The sequence below is a fragment of the Berkeleyomyces rouxiae genome, assembly GCF_048999995.1.
Source record: "Berkeleyomyces rouxiae strain 22BRR77 chromosome Unknown BrBRR77_ptg000001l, whole genome shotgun sequence".
Lineage (NCBI taxonomy): Eukaryota > Fungi > Ascomycota > Sordariomycetes > Microascales > Ceratocystidaceae > Berkeleyomyces > Berkeleyomyces rouxiae.
In genome coordinates this window covers 4,137,317-4,151,736 of record NW_027396491.1, presented here as the reverse complement: position 1 = coordinate 4,151,736, position 14,420 = coordinate 4,137,317, and the positions used below count along the sequence as shown (strand labels likewise).

The following is a 14,420-nucleotide window of genomic DNA, read 5'->3' as shown; positions in this document are numbered from 1 at the left end:
TGCAGGGTCTGCGCTGTAATAGGCCTTGATGGTGGCCTCAAACGGCTGGAGCAGGGCTTAGCAGCCGGGTGTGACAGGGCTTTAGGGGCTAGCAGGGCTATGAGTGATTACCAGAGGGCTAAGTCTGGCCCAACAGGGCTTAACTCAGCAAGGTAGATAGGCATGTAAGACGTGCAGATATTAACTAGTTATAATAGGGCTTCAGCAAATACCGACGACCAGTCGTACAAAGTTGACTATACAGTGGAGCCTTCCTATTTCCCATCCCCTTAATGCATGTGTAGTATACCTCGTTCGTGAGCAACGGGCTTAACTTTGCGTCAGCCACAGGTAAAGACCGAGAGGCAGGGAAGCTTTGGTCAAGAGGGCGCTCTACCCCGCCATTCAGGTCGGCAGCGGATGTCTATGGGGAAAACAGTGGGCAATTCTGGGATTCCGCAAGACGTCGATAGACTGCCATCAGGGTCGGCTCTAGATTCACAGTGTACAGGAATAGGCGAGTATAAAACTATAACTAACTAGTTACATGTGGGCTGTTGGGTCTGTGCCCATGAGACTTGGAATATTACTACGTGCAGTGGCGGCCTGTTGTCAAAGAATGAGACGGATGCAACGAGTAACAGTGATGGCGTGTTTAACTTGTCCTAGATACAGTCCATTGTGTCTTGCGCATATCGACACATACCCGGGGCTATGCCGGGAAAGTCCCAGAGTCCCAGGAAGGAAGACCTATCCGAGGCGTGTTAGTATTAGCCCACTTAGCACAATGGTACGAGTGGCCAGGCAATACCACGCTGCCAAGAAACGTTTTGGCGTCGTGGTAATCTCGAAGTAAAAGGTGCAGTTGTATAATGGTGCTCCAAGTAGCATATAGTTGAATGTGCCGTTGCCAGTGGTGCGGAAGCATCACCTCGCACGAAAGCACATCATGCGTGTATGTGTTCCCATATCGCAAGAACGGCCGTGAGACATGTGTAGCATGGGATGGGTCCAAGCCAAACACAGGCACAGCAGCAGTTTGATGGCAGGGGGGGAGCCGATAGGACAGCCCACGGCAGATAAGTGAGCCACTTCGTGTCGATGAAAGGACGACGCCGGATGTGGAAGCCCGACTTTGGGCCGCCCAGCCAATGGGACACAGCCGAGGGTTTCGACTAGGTGGCTGATACCTGGGCCATTAGTATTGAATAGCGGGGGAAGTTAGCTACCAGGGACAGTAATCCCAAGGCCAGTACCACAAAATAACTACACGATAGCATGATAGGGCCTGGCGTCTAGCGCCTAGACCAGGGGCCCAGTAATCGTGGATGTATGTATGTATGTACATACACATGTATTCACATGTGTCCAGAGATGAGGATTTGTAGTGGGCAGGGCAGGACTCGTTGCCTATTGGCTGGTCGCCGGCCTTGTGCTAGTTGATGCATGTATGTACTTGCAGTTGCTTTTTTCATCAGGTGTCCACTTTTCGGCTGTCTTCTGGCCTTCCTCCTGCCTGCTTCACCGTTCTTTGTGCTTTGTGTGTAGTGAATGTGCTGTCAAAAAAGACATTGGGCTAGCAAGGTAGGTGCCATGTGCAAGTCCACAAAAACACACTTAGTTTTTCTCGCAGGGCCAGCTGGTGTTTATCTTTTTGTCCTCCTACATATTTTTTTCTCTCTTCAACTGACGCAACAAGGTCTCCTTATCCACTCTTCAGGGCTCTAGAAACTCACTGCACATTGCACCATCATCACTGACCCAACCCAGCCCACCATATAATCCGAGAACACTAACAGCAGCCTCGTGTTGTCTTGCCTGTTTCTCTTCCCTTCTCCCGCCTTCCACTCACCCACTCACTGTTAAACCGCCGTCCCTGTTTATCCCCACCGTGGCTGAATGAATGAGCAAGAATAGACAAGGAGCCTAGATGGATCTTGCACACACTCACATTCAAGACAAGACAAGACAAGACTCAAGATCACCACCCCCATCGCAGGCGCTCCCTAGATAATCTGGGGGTAATAGCAAATACGCAGAAACAAGCAACTGCCGCACTTGGACAGCCGTTGTTGTGTTGTGGGCCTAGGGAAATAGAGACAATTGAAGCAATTACCTCGTCGCGATACTAGATACTAGTGCTTATCGACGTTATCTCTTTCTGCCAGCTGATTCCTAACATTGTCTCGCTGTCCTCTACTGACTCCAGCGCACTTCATTATATTTCTGGCTGCAAAACCCTCGCATTGTTTTTTGCCTTTTTTATTTTATATCTGCCCAACAGAGCGGCTAATTCTGCTCTCAATTCCCTTCCATTATTGCTCCTCGTTTGCCGGATTTCCCCCTTCGTCCCCTCCCTTTGCTGTGGCTTTATTGACGCCCGTCCGCCACGATTTACACCAGAATCTCCATCTATAGCCTCAGATTTTCGGGAAACAAAGCTGAACTAGGGACTGTGCGCAACAGTGCAAAATACAGGACAAGAGAGATCAACCAATTGTATCCCGCCCTCAGCAACCAATAGACCAGCTGGTGCGCGTGTCCATGGAGAGAAAGTGTGAAGCCATCGTCAGTGATGATGCCGCCGCCCATGTTTCTCATAGATCAACATTGGAAAACAAGTCCCCGCATTGGTTAAATTTACTGCCTCACGCTCCCATCGTTGCACCGCTCGCCTTGGAGTCCTCCGCGCCAAATCCTGTAACGCCACTGTCTATGCCACAGAAGGACGAGCAAGATTTCAACAGCCTCCATCATCACAACCTGCCCCTCGCACAATCGCCGATACGCGTTGCAGACACTGGTGCCAAAGCTACAGAGACCCCAACCCCCGCCGACACCATGAACACAGACCTGCGCAGAGATAGCGCCAGGTCTGATGTGTCCGTCTTCACATCTGTGCCTGTGCCTGCGCCCACCATCTCATCGCTGACTCCCGCAGTCTCCTCGCCCGTGTCTGCATCTGTAAACCAGCCTACAACAACCCACCAGCGCCAAAAGCCCGACAGCCTTTCTTCAGCCCACGTTTTCTTGCCGGTCGTTGCTGACTCTACCTGTGGTCCTGGCTCTGGTCCTGGCTGTGGTCCTGGCGTCAATCCTGGCTTTAATCCTGGCTCTGGGACTGATACTAGCGACCCTGTCTCTACCAGTACAGGCCCTCTTTCTGGCCTTGATGCAACTACGTCTACTCCCGCGCAGCAATCTTCTGCCACTCCCTCCACCTTCTCGGCCTCATCCTCAACTTCGTCATCCATTGTTTCCTCCTTGCTCGCATCTTCTTCGTCCACGAAAAACCTGCTTTCCACCACCACCGTGGGATTATCCTCCCAACAGGCCCTGCCGTCCAGCCCACAACCGCCTGCCAAGGGCTCCTCATTCCTCTCGCTCTCCTCGACATTACTGTCTTTGGAAACAAAGCTGCCATCTTTGGCAAACCACCAGAACCTCGAAAACCAAGACGACTGCACGACGCCGACCCAGACCCAAAAATCTTTACACAACCCAGACCCTTCGATCCATCCCCAGAAACAACACCAACACGATATCCTAGGCTCTCTCCCATCATATTCCCCGACTCTTCTACCCTCTACAAGTACACACGTCCCCGTGGTCAGCAACCCCACCAATCACCACGTCGCAACTACATACACCACCGCCCAGAGCTCGACTGCTGTCCCTACCTCCTCTACCAGCGTAAATCCTCCTCTCAACGCTCAAGCCGTCTCTAGTAGTCACAGTACTGCCATTAAATCTGACTCTCCCCTGGCCATGACAATGCAGCGCCAGTCTGGTCCCTCCCTGCTTTCACAAGCCCTTGCTTCGGCTCGCAGTCTTCCAATTCCGTCGTCCCAGCAGAATTCCACCGCTGTCTCTTCTTCGTCCTCTACCGCTGTACACCATAGTTCACACCCCACCTCTTCTTTCTTCTCCTCGTCTAGCGCTGTCGGCCCTTCTATTACGAATATTACTTCCCCTCCCGACCTTGTCTCTGGTTCCAAAACACAACCTTCATCTTCTTTACCATTGCGCCCATCGGATACAATCCCGCCGTCCGAAACCATTCCAGCTTCTGCTACTTCTTCCATTGCATCCTCTGTATCGCAAAGTAATGCTTGTGCAGATCAAGCCGACGACGGGCTTCTGACTCCTCGTGCTTCTCCCCGGACAAAGCCTGTTGACTCTGCGCCAACTAAGATGATGACCTCTGCCGCTCCGATATCTAGCAAGGCAGTGCTATTTCGTTCTTCGACCGAGCCTACCGAATTATGCCGTATCACACCCAGCGTTCTAGATATATCAGAAGGCAACAGTCGTTCTGTTCACAGCGAGCCTCATCATACTGTAGGCTCCTTTGTTGACCAAAGCCACTTTCCGAGAGATTCTACTAAGGCTTTAGACTCACGCGCCGAATACAGCTCCCTTACTCCAGAGAACCATCAGCCAAACTCCGTATCAAGTTCGAACCATTCACATCAGTCAACGCAAGGTACATCCTGTTTGTCTCGTCACATCGATAGGATTGATACCGATATTTCAATGCCTCCACGGAGACGCATGACCGAGCAACAACACCCTCTTTCGAAACGTCCCGAAAAGATATGGTCAATTGGCAGTGAGGATGGATCCGGTCGCGATGGCCAGGTTGAAAAATATATTACCGATACGTTGAATGGTGGTGATAAGAATTCGCGAAGCCGCAAAGCTAGCCATCACATGCGTGTATTCCGTGAGGGCCTTCCCATCCCGGAATCAAAAAAGTCTGACCGGAGCAGGCACGGTCGAGAGCGGGAAAAGGATAAGGAACGGGAAAGGCTTGCGCCTATTTCAGGATCCCCCTCCGAGCGCCATGAAACTTCCATGCCCACAGATAGCTGCGACCAGATCGATGTTCTGTCGAAGACTCCCAAGAACGCTAGCGATATCGCTCCAACTACGCTTCTAGCATCTGGCCACAAACCCAATTATGCAAGAAAGGCAGCATCCGAATGTCTTGATAGCGAACCCAAGACTCCTCAACAGAAGCCTGAGCATGATAGTGACTTGACTGTGTTATCGCCCTTTAGTATAGTGGAATCATTAACAACCACTTCTAGTCCTAATGAACGCGAACGGCGGCCATCCAGCGATAGCATGGGAAACAGTTCCCAAGGTGAAGAGGGTGACGACTCTAGTGAAGAAAAGATTTCTTCGGCCCTCTTTGTACCTCATCACCAGATCGACAATTCTGTATCCGAAAAGGAAGCTGTCTGCAATACGACCATGGAAGACGAACCTACCCCCAACGCATCTGAAGATGAAAACTTCAACGAATGGTTGGTCAAAGCCGATGAAAATGGCCAGCCTCTTTCACCTTCGGATGAGAGAGGGGAGTGTGCGTCTGAGAAAGGTTGGCAACCTGGTTCTAATCCTGAGCAAAAGCAAAAGCGTGAGACTGTCTTGCAGGCACGCCTGCAAGAGCCTGTACCACTGGAACAGACTATTCCCAGGAGTTTCACCAACCAGCCACGGGATGTAGAGACAACCCCTCTCGTACCTGAGGAGCCCAAAGATCTTCTGGCACCTGCACCTGCGGAGCCTGTTCCCTGCCAAGCCATTGAGCTGATACCATACAAGCACCAAGTTGGTGGGCACACTACACTATGGCGTTTTTCAAAGCGCGCTGTTTGCAAGCAACTCAACAACCGTGAAAACGAGTTCTATGAAGAGGTTGAGCGGTATCATCGCGATCTTCTGGCGTTTCTTCCTAGGTAAGTCTATCTGCCATGTAACTACTTCTTTCCTTATGCAAATACTTATAGACATGTAGGTACATTGGCGTCCTCAACGTCACTTTCCAAAAGCAACCTCGTCGGAAATCTACTTACAAACGAGATGATGATGGCAAAAAGTCCGCCTCTGAATCCAAAGTTCCATCTACTTCGGCTCCTCGCATGATTAGCCAGTCTCTTTCTGGACCAACATCAATCCCCACCGTTACATTTGATGACAACCGTCATATCATTCCTCGCAGCTTTCTTCAACCCCCTCCATCGTCGCCTTTGATCCGAGAAATTATACGTTCTCGTAGCTGCTCTGCTGCTGCTGCTACTGTCACCAATGACAATTCATCAAGCAATGACAATCCTTCATCTAGAGCATCAGCGCCCCAATCACCACAATCGAGCGCAGTCCGTCCTAGGATGGAAGAACGGCCTAACAGCTGGGGTGCCACCTTGATCAATAAGCGCCTTCGCAATGAAGTCTTCAACGATGCTTTCTTGAAACAGCCTATTCCAGTTCAAAAGCACCGCAAACCTCATGAAAAATCCGTTCCCCGTCCTAAACCGAGCCATAAACATATGAACTCGGCTAGTGAACCTCTACTATCGACACCTGAGACTGTGCGGCCCATGCCAACCCCCGAAAGTCTTCCCTTGAAACCGAAGATGATCTCTGTGTTCAAGGCTACGCCTACTGTAGCCGGCCCGAGCCCCTCACATGAGCTTGCTGACTCCAGCATAGCAGATATCAAGGATGTTACAGGTACCAGCGCACCTGAGCCTGAGCGTTTGATCAGTCGTCTTAATGATGAACCGATATTGCCTAAGAGGAAGCGCCGGTACTCTGGAAGTGGTCTTCGTCGCAAGCCGGTGACTGTTAGCGATCCTCGTGGTAACCTACAATACTACGAAGAAGCCGACGAGGTAGACTATAAGAACGAACATGGCAATAATACCTCGGACAATGCTGAAGATGAGACATCGGCTGTTCCTTCTTCTCACGACTCTGGATCTGTCATGACAGATAACCCCCTTGACATTGACATGGAGCTAGAGGGTGAAGCTATTGTACCTGCCCTTGAACGCGCAGCCGAAGTAGAGGCCCTCCAGTCGAGCCCTCTCCATGTATCTCATCTCACACCTCAAGAAGCCGAGGCCCTCGTGGAAACTGGCAAAATTCCACGACCCATCAACCCCAAGGAGGCTCAGATTCACCCCGACTCTCGTGTTGACTACTTCCTTTTGATTGAGGACCTTACTGCCGGCATGAAACGGCCCTGTATCATGGATCTCAAAATGGGCACCCGTCAGTACGGTGTAGAAGCGACGCCAAAGAAGCAACAGTCTCAAAAGGGCAAGTGTGCCAAGACCACATCTCGTGAGCTTGGAGTTCGTGTCTGCGGTCTTCAAGTATGGGATGTTGGTACACAGAGCTACGTGTTTCAAGACAAGTACTATGGTCGGCAACTAAAAGCTGGTCAAGAATTTCAGGACGCGCTCATGCGTTTCTTATATGATGGTGTCGATTACCACAGCGTTCTGCGTCACATCCCAAAGATCCTGCAAAAGCTCGACCGACTGGAAAAGATTGTGCGTCGTATCAAGGGCTACCGCTTTTATGCATCTAGCCTTCTCATGTTCTATGATGGCGACACATCAGCCGAATCTCAGGACAATGAAACAGCATTTGAAGATTCAATGACAGACGCCACCGACGCAGAGGACATGCCTCGCCCACGCCGACGCAATCGAAGAGACATTGATTTCAAAATAGCTGACTTTGCTAACTCCGTCACGTCTGCCGACAGCAGCGACAAGCCGTGCCCCCCACAACATCCCAACGCGCCTGACATGGGCTTCATGAAAGGACTGGCCTCGCTCAAATTGTACTTTACACGCATACAAATGGATGTCCGAAGCAGGCTAGGCTTGGACCCGCATGGTATCAGCGGACGACGCATAGATTACAGCGAATGGGACAACATTGATGATGGCGAGTGCAGTGAATAAAAGCCCTCATATCCTACAGTGATATTACATCACGCTACCCTGTTTTCTTTCTTTTATTCGGTTTCTTTTTCGCCTCTTATGGCTCCCTAACGGCCTTGTTTTACTCTACAAAGTACACGCCCTGGGCCGACAGATAACTGCTTCTAAGCAGGCCATGTTTTTCCAACATACACCATCAATCGGCCTCAAAGTCTGGTTTCTATACCTGTGTGGATATACACCCTTGCTTTATTTCATTGCTTAGAGCTTCTCCCATGTCGCCCATAATGATCATTCCTATTACGCATATCTTCCATCGTTCACAGCCAGTCTCTCCATCAGCCTGATCTGATAAAGACTGTCGTCCACCAGTGAGGTCGACTCTCGTTAGTCTAGTTTCCATTTTCTCATTTATTCTGACGTCTCATGCTGCACCTAATATGTTCCCTTACGCTTCTTACCTTTTAATCGATTCCCTTCTCTCGGCTCTGCCTTTTCCTTTCAACCTCACGGATGGTAGAGTCACATCCTGTGTCTTTTTTTTGAGTTCTTTTCTCGCCATGGCTACTTTAGTCTGTTTTGTTGGTTGATTTGGTTGTTCACCGTGGTTTCTCTTCAGAGTTTCTCTTACTAGGCTTTACTTTGTCTTTTTTTGCTCATGTTCTTCTGTTCGTTTTCTTTGCTTTTGTTCTTTCAGAATAGCCTGTCATGGGAATAGATTGGAGGGGGTTTTAGATAGAGGGAAAAGGATGATAGTTGAACGCATAGTTGATTCTTTTCTTTAAAAAATCGTGCTGGTATCATGGCCTCTATTAGTCAATGTGCTCTATTTCGTGTTATAGAATGTTTTGTTTAGTGGTGCTTGGCGTTTCATCTGATAACTCTAACTACATTGCGAAGGCTAGCCCTTCATTACAGAATTGGTGAGTGCATGTATGCGATTAGCAAATTATTGGCACAAGAAAAGACATGGAATAAACAAAAAAAAGTCAAGGTATCGAAAAGGATACATGAGTTGGTCGAAAAAAAAGGATGCTGTTTAAAAGGAAAAAAAAAAGTAAAAACTCCAAAGATCGTGAAACCGCAGGAAAGCAAAAGTAGTACCAAAAACAAAAGCACACACAAGCCCGAACAAGAATCAACGCGCTTCCACCAAGAATGGATGGGAAAGAAAGACAAAAAAGAATGATGAAAACTCCACCCGGAAGTAAAATAAAGAATATCATAAGATGCGCAAAAGAAAAAAGAAAAAAGACTTCTGTCACAGCAGAGTTCTCCCGAAAGAAAAAGGCCAACAGGAAGAGAAAGAAAAGGGAAAACCCCGTGTCCCCGTCTCCGCAATCCCAAAAGATACTACATCAGCATGTTTCTAGCGAGTATCCGCAACCGTCAGCCTCATCAGTTGTACACAATGTGCGACAAAGCAGCAGGTTCCTTGCCCTTTGTCGAAGGCCTCTTGGCGGTATCGTCGCGCAGGCTCTGCGCGTCAACAAACGCCCTCTCCTCCTCCATCGGGCTAGCAAGCGGGCTGCTGACAGCCAAGCTGCCGCCGCCGCCAGTCGGGGCGCTGGTGACGCCGTCGGCAATGCTCTGTAGGTGCAGGCCGCCGCTGCGCATGCTGCGGAGACTTGCGGTTTCGCCGCGGGCTGTGCCGGGGACGGGGCCGAGGCCGGGGCTGGCGGATGCGTAGATGCTGTTGCGATCCGAGAGGGCGCCCGAGTGGCTGGTGGTGGGTGGGATGGAGACGGCAGGGCCGATGGGCGCGAAGCTGGTGGGCCCAATGGGGGTGCCGGAGGCGGTGGTGGCGCTGCCGGGAGCAGCCGACTCAAGGTTGGCGCTGAGGACGCTGAGGGGCAGGCTTTCGCGCGAGCCGCCCCATAGCGACGACGGAGCGAGCGCGCGTACACTGGCGTCGGTGTCAAAGGAGCGGCGGCGGCGGTGCTTGCTGGAGGATGCCAGTGTGAGGATCGACGCGTTGTCGGTCAGGAGATTGTTGGCGGTGGCGGTGGCATAGGTGGTGGGGTGGCCGGGAGTAGAGGGGGCTAGATGTGGCGGCAGAGCGCTGGCGGGCGAGGGATTTGGAAAGGGCTGGTTAAAGGTGATGGTGGTGTGATTCGTAGGCCCGGTATTCATGTGGTGCATTCCATGATGATTGGCTGTGGGGTGTGCGGCGGAGATGGCTAGCGACTGAATGGTGGTAAGCGTTGTTGCAAGAGAGCGTACACTGGGGGCTGGGGAAGAAAAGGTACTATCACCGCCGCTTCCGCGCATAGCACTGCTTCTATCGGTCGCCGCCCCGACAGTGAGCGAAGTTGTGGCTGTGATGGTCGAGCGGGCTGTTTCATGGTCGGTCATGACGGTTGCCGCAATTGAGCGCGAACCGCCGATTGTAGGAGGATGTCTGAGACTACCATTGCTGCTAATTATACTAGCATTAACGCTAGCAGTATCGCCGCAGCCACTACCACTACCATATCCTCCGCCGCTAGCGTTGGTGATTGTGCTTGTTCCGTGGCTCTGTGAGGGCAGCAGTAGGCCGCCATTGCTTGTGTCGATTTCAATAAATGAGGACTCGAGCGATGTGTTGCTACGCGCTGTTGAGGGGGCAACTGAGAAGAAGGAAGGGAGGCTGCTGTGTGGCCCTGTGCTCCTAGGACGATGGCGCATCAGCTCAACCAGCCGCGCCGACTGTGGATACGGGTTGTTGTTCTTGGACGGCTTCCGCATTTTCATGTGGTAGGCAAGCTTTGGTCGGGTGCGGGATGACGAGGCCGGGGCCGCAGCTGCGGGCGCTGTGGTGTGGCCGACATGCTGGTCGGACTGGATCACGGCAGCAGGCGAGGCGGATTCAGAGTCAGATCCGTTGCGTTGACGCAGGCGGTCCTGATGCGGCGTGGAAAGCCGATAGCGCGGTGAGCCCGAGGAGGAGGAGGCGTTCGGGGCGTCGCTCGGGTGGGCATCGTTGCAAGAAGCGCTGCTTGTGTCGCTAGTGTTGGCGTTGGCCGGTGAGGGCGACGAGGACAGGCTCAGGGTTTTATTGAAGTTGGTCAGTCTGCGCACCCATGTTGAGAAGGGCCGGCGGCGGCTGCCACCAGAGCGTTGTTGTTGCTGCTGTTGCTGCGAGTGTGGGGTGTGTATCCGAGAGTCTGCCATGGTCAAGAGCGGTGCGAAACACGCAGAGATATTGTTAGAGCCGGGACAAAGACAGAGTGCGGGGAGCCAAGGTTGGGCTGTGATGTGATGTGGTGGACAGGACTGGGGGAGGGCGGGCCTGTTGCAGCCAAGGAGATGGATGGATGGATGGCCATAATATAAGCAAGCATACCATGAGACTGGAGGGGCCCCTGTGTAGTCGCCATAGCCTTTGACAAGTACGGCGCTGCGACCGGGTCTGAGACTGTGACTGTGATGGGCAGCCTGTTCTGGTCTGTTCTGTTCTTCTGTGGTTGTCACTGGCTTGCTTTGAGCCTGCCGCCAAAACAATCAAGGCCAGGCGAGCGGCAACGGCGGTGGTGCAGCAAAGCAGCCGTCAGTCAAGGTTTGGCGGACAACGCCAGATCAAGGCGCGGATGGGATGGAATGGGATCGGCTGCGAAGTCGAAGTCGACGGTGGTGTTGATGTTGCACTATAGTGATGTGATAGTGATGGTGGTGGGTGCGAAATTCAAGCGCAGGCTGTGTGTGTACAGGTCGTGGTATTTGTAGTTATTTGGAGTGGTAAAGTAAATACGGCTGGGCCAGGCTTGCAATGACGTGAAGACAATAAATAGAATCCAAAAAAAAGCGTGACAGCGTCAATTAAAGAGCGAGAAAAAAAAAAGAGACAAAAGAAAGAGATGAAGAACCAGCTTTAATCCTGTATTTAATCGACGTTCATTTAATTGTGATACTACAGAGCCCGCTTTCCTCTGATCAGCCCCAAACAAGCGCTTTATTAATAAATTCATCGGCACTAGGGTTAGATGATTTCGGCTCGCCGATCATGCCACCAGCTGCTGTCAGCTGTCATCATCAGCCTGTGCCGCGTCCACGTCCGCGACCTCCCTCGCACCTCCCGTCTTTCCGGTTCTCAAGCTCGCTGTCCACATTCCAGGTCCATCTTTCCCCGGCCTGTCTGCAATCCCTAGCGACAGATGCTGAAACAGATGGGGACTGTTTAGTGGCAAATCAACCCATGGCGTCTACCATTCGCCCAATACCTGCAGCTGCCGCCGCTCAGATTGCCTCCTCCGCCCAGCTCACCTCTCTGAATGAAGTCGTTGTCGGCCTGGTGCAAAATGCCTTAGATGCAGGGGCATCGCGTCTGCGCATATCTCTTGACTACACGCTGGGTAACTGTGCCGTCGAAGACGATGGCTACGGTATCATGGCTGTCGAGTTTACGGCTGCCGGAGGCCTGGGCAAGCCGCACCGTAGGTTGCATATACCTGCACTGCCGAGACTTCGCTAAGATGCTGACTAAGCCTTTCTTTTGACCTGCTAGACACCTCCAAGTTAGACAAGCAGGACTGTCATGGCCACAAGGGCAATTTTCTGACGTCTCTAGCTGCGCTGGCTCTTGTTACCATCGCGTCTCGCCACAAGGACCAGGTCTCGCAAAACTCTCTTGTGCTGCACAAGGGTCAGACTCTCTCCAGGAACACGCCTTCAGGCCCAACAGAGAGAAGTCTCGAGTTCCAACATGGCACGCGCGTCAAAGTGGAGGACCTCTTTGGTGTCATGCCTGTCCGTGTGCGCCAAAGAGCCACGGTGGATTTGGAGAGGCAGTGGTCGGCTCTGACTTGGAACATTATCGCTCTGCTTGTATGTTGGCCCAAAGGTATCTCAGTGATGATGACTCATATGCAGCCTAGCACCTGTACAGCATTATTCTCATCTAAGCAGAAGAAGTTGCGACTCAGGCCAGTTGACGAGCGTATACTTGCAGTGCGCACTCCCAAGCTATTTGCCCAAGTGAATCTGGCTGATGATATCAAATGGGAGCCAGTCTCCGCTTCAGCAGGAGGGATCACTGTAAAAGGTTGCATCTCCCATACTGCAGCACGTTCTAAAAAGGCCCAACTTATCAGTCTAGGTGTAGTGCCGGTTCTCAACAGCGCCGGAACTAGCTTACTGTATGAGAAGGTCAACAATGTTTTTATAGACGCTGCATTTGCACAAAGCGACGAGGATACCGAGACTGTCAAGTTCGCTGTTAGGACAGACGGCGGTAAGCGACCACGAAAAGGGCTTGAGAAATGGCCCATGTTTTATTTCCGGATCCTTTTTCCGGGGCAAAATAACATCGACAAGGTGCTAGACACACCACATGTCATTGCTCTCTTAGCAGACCTGCTCAGCGCCATCTGTAAAGAGTTCCTGGAGAAAACCAGCATAAAGTCAACAGATGATAGGCCAAAACTCCAGCCTATGATGAACCGACCATCGTCAGTACAGTTAATTACACGGCCATCAAGTGTAGCCTCTCGCTCATCATTGTCTCGTCCACGATCAGCCTTTGACACCTGGAGCCGTATGAAGGTCGGCCAGACGCAGCGCCCCAAGATCCAGGCAAATGCCTTTCCGAAGCTACCCCTCATAAACAATTCGGGCAACCTTACCCGGCCTCCCTTCGAGATTGAACCTCCAGCCAAAAGAGTCAAGGTAGACATGACAAAGCTTGCTTCCCAATGGAAAAATCCTGTTTTTGAGACATCAACCTCCTCTATTCCCCGCCTGGCTGGAGTGTCCTCGGCCTCGGCACACAACTGCACCCGCCATATTGATGATGTATCATTCGACACTGCATCCATGACAGTGAAGAGTCAGATATCCAAGGACTCTTTGCAGCGAACCCGTGTTCTCAGCCAAGTTGACGAGAAGTTCATATTGGTATCGATACCAAAAGACTCGAGCGGCAGTCTCCTTGTCATTGTCGACCAACACGCAGCCGACGAGCGAGCGCGCCTCGAAGAACTAATGGCCAGCTACTTCCCTTCGTCTCCGCCCAATGCACCAGCCCACACAGAAGCCGTCGAAAGCGCTTTGTATTTTGAAGTCTCAGCCCAGGAAGGCGATCTGCTTATCCAGTACCAAGCCCACTTCCGCAACTGGGGCATCCATTACACCCATTCTACCACTAAAACTCGCACTCCAGATCTTGGTTCTACTCCCAAAGTACTTGCACGTATTGCTATTACATCTCTTCCGCCTAGCATCCACGCACGCTGCATCCAAGACCCCGCGCTCCTCATCACCCTGCTGCGCGCTGAAATATGGGCTCAAACAGACTCCCCTGGCTCCTCAAAGCCGGTGCCGCGCGGCGGCGCCGGCCCGCACGGCTTTGTCGCGCGCTTCCGCACGTGTCCCGTCGGTATCCTTGACCTGCTCAACTCGCGCGCCTGTCGCAGTGCCGTCATGTTCAACGACCCTCTATCGCACACCCAATGCTGCTCTCTGCTGGATAGACTGGCGCGTTGCGCGTTTCCCTTCCAATGTGCTCATGGACGGCCGGCGATGGTGCCGCTGGTAGATTTGGCTGTGCCGAATTTGATGTGGGGTATGGATGGCAAGACACAGAGAGATGAGACACGTATTTCATGGAAAGAGTATATTGGCGATTGTGAGTGAGTGAGTGAGCGAGTGCTGTGTTCCGCGATTATTGTACATATTACTTAGAGTTCGCTTTGATACCCAACATGATATACCCCCTTT

The 14,420-nt window shown here is 51.8% G+C and overlaps 3 protein-coding genes across 3 annotated transcripts; 2 read left to right on the top strand and 1 right to left on the bottom strand.

Annotated features, from left to right (window-relative positions):
• Positions 1-2,523: 2,523 nt before the first annotated feature.
• Positions 2,524-7,748, top strand: BROUX77_001160 (uncharacterized protein; the record flags this gene model as incomplete). Its single annotated transcript, XM_073745559.1, has 2 exons — positions 2,524-5,726; positions 5,786-7,748. The coding sequence occupies 2 exons, from the start codon at positions 2,524-2,526 to the stop codon at positions 7,746-7,748; spliced, it is 5,166 nt and encodes a 1,721-aa protein (XP_073609395.1).
• A 1,377-nt stretch (positions 7,749-9,125) lies between these two features.
• BROUX77_001159 (uncharacterized protein) lies at positions 9,126-10,880 on the bottom strand (the record flags this gene model as incomplete). The annotated part of the gene is made up of 1 exon (XM_073745557.1): positions 9,126-10,880. The coding sequence occupies one exon, from the start codon at positions 10,878-10,880 to the stop codon at positions 9,126-9,128; it is 1,755 nt and encodes a 584-aa protein (XP_073609394.1).
• Positions 10,881-11,901: 1,021 nt separating this feature from the next.
• Positions 11,902-14,336, top strand: BROUX77_001158 (uncharacterized protein; the record flags this gene model as incomplete). The annotated part of the gene is made up of 2 exons (XM_073745556.1): positions 11,902-12,139; positions 12,211-14,336. The coding sequence occupies 2 exons, from the start codon at positions 11,902-11,904 to the stop codon at positions 14,334-14,336; spliced, it is 2,364 nt and encodes a 787-aa protein (XP_073609393.1).
• Positions 14,337-14,420: the final 84 nt, after the last annotated feature.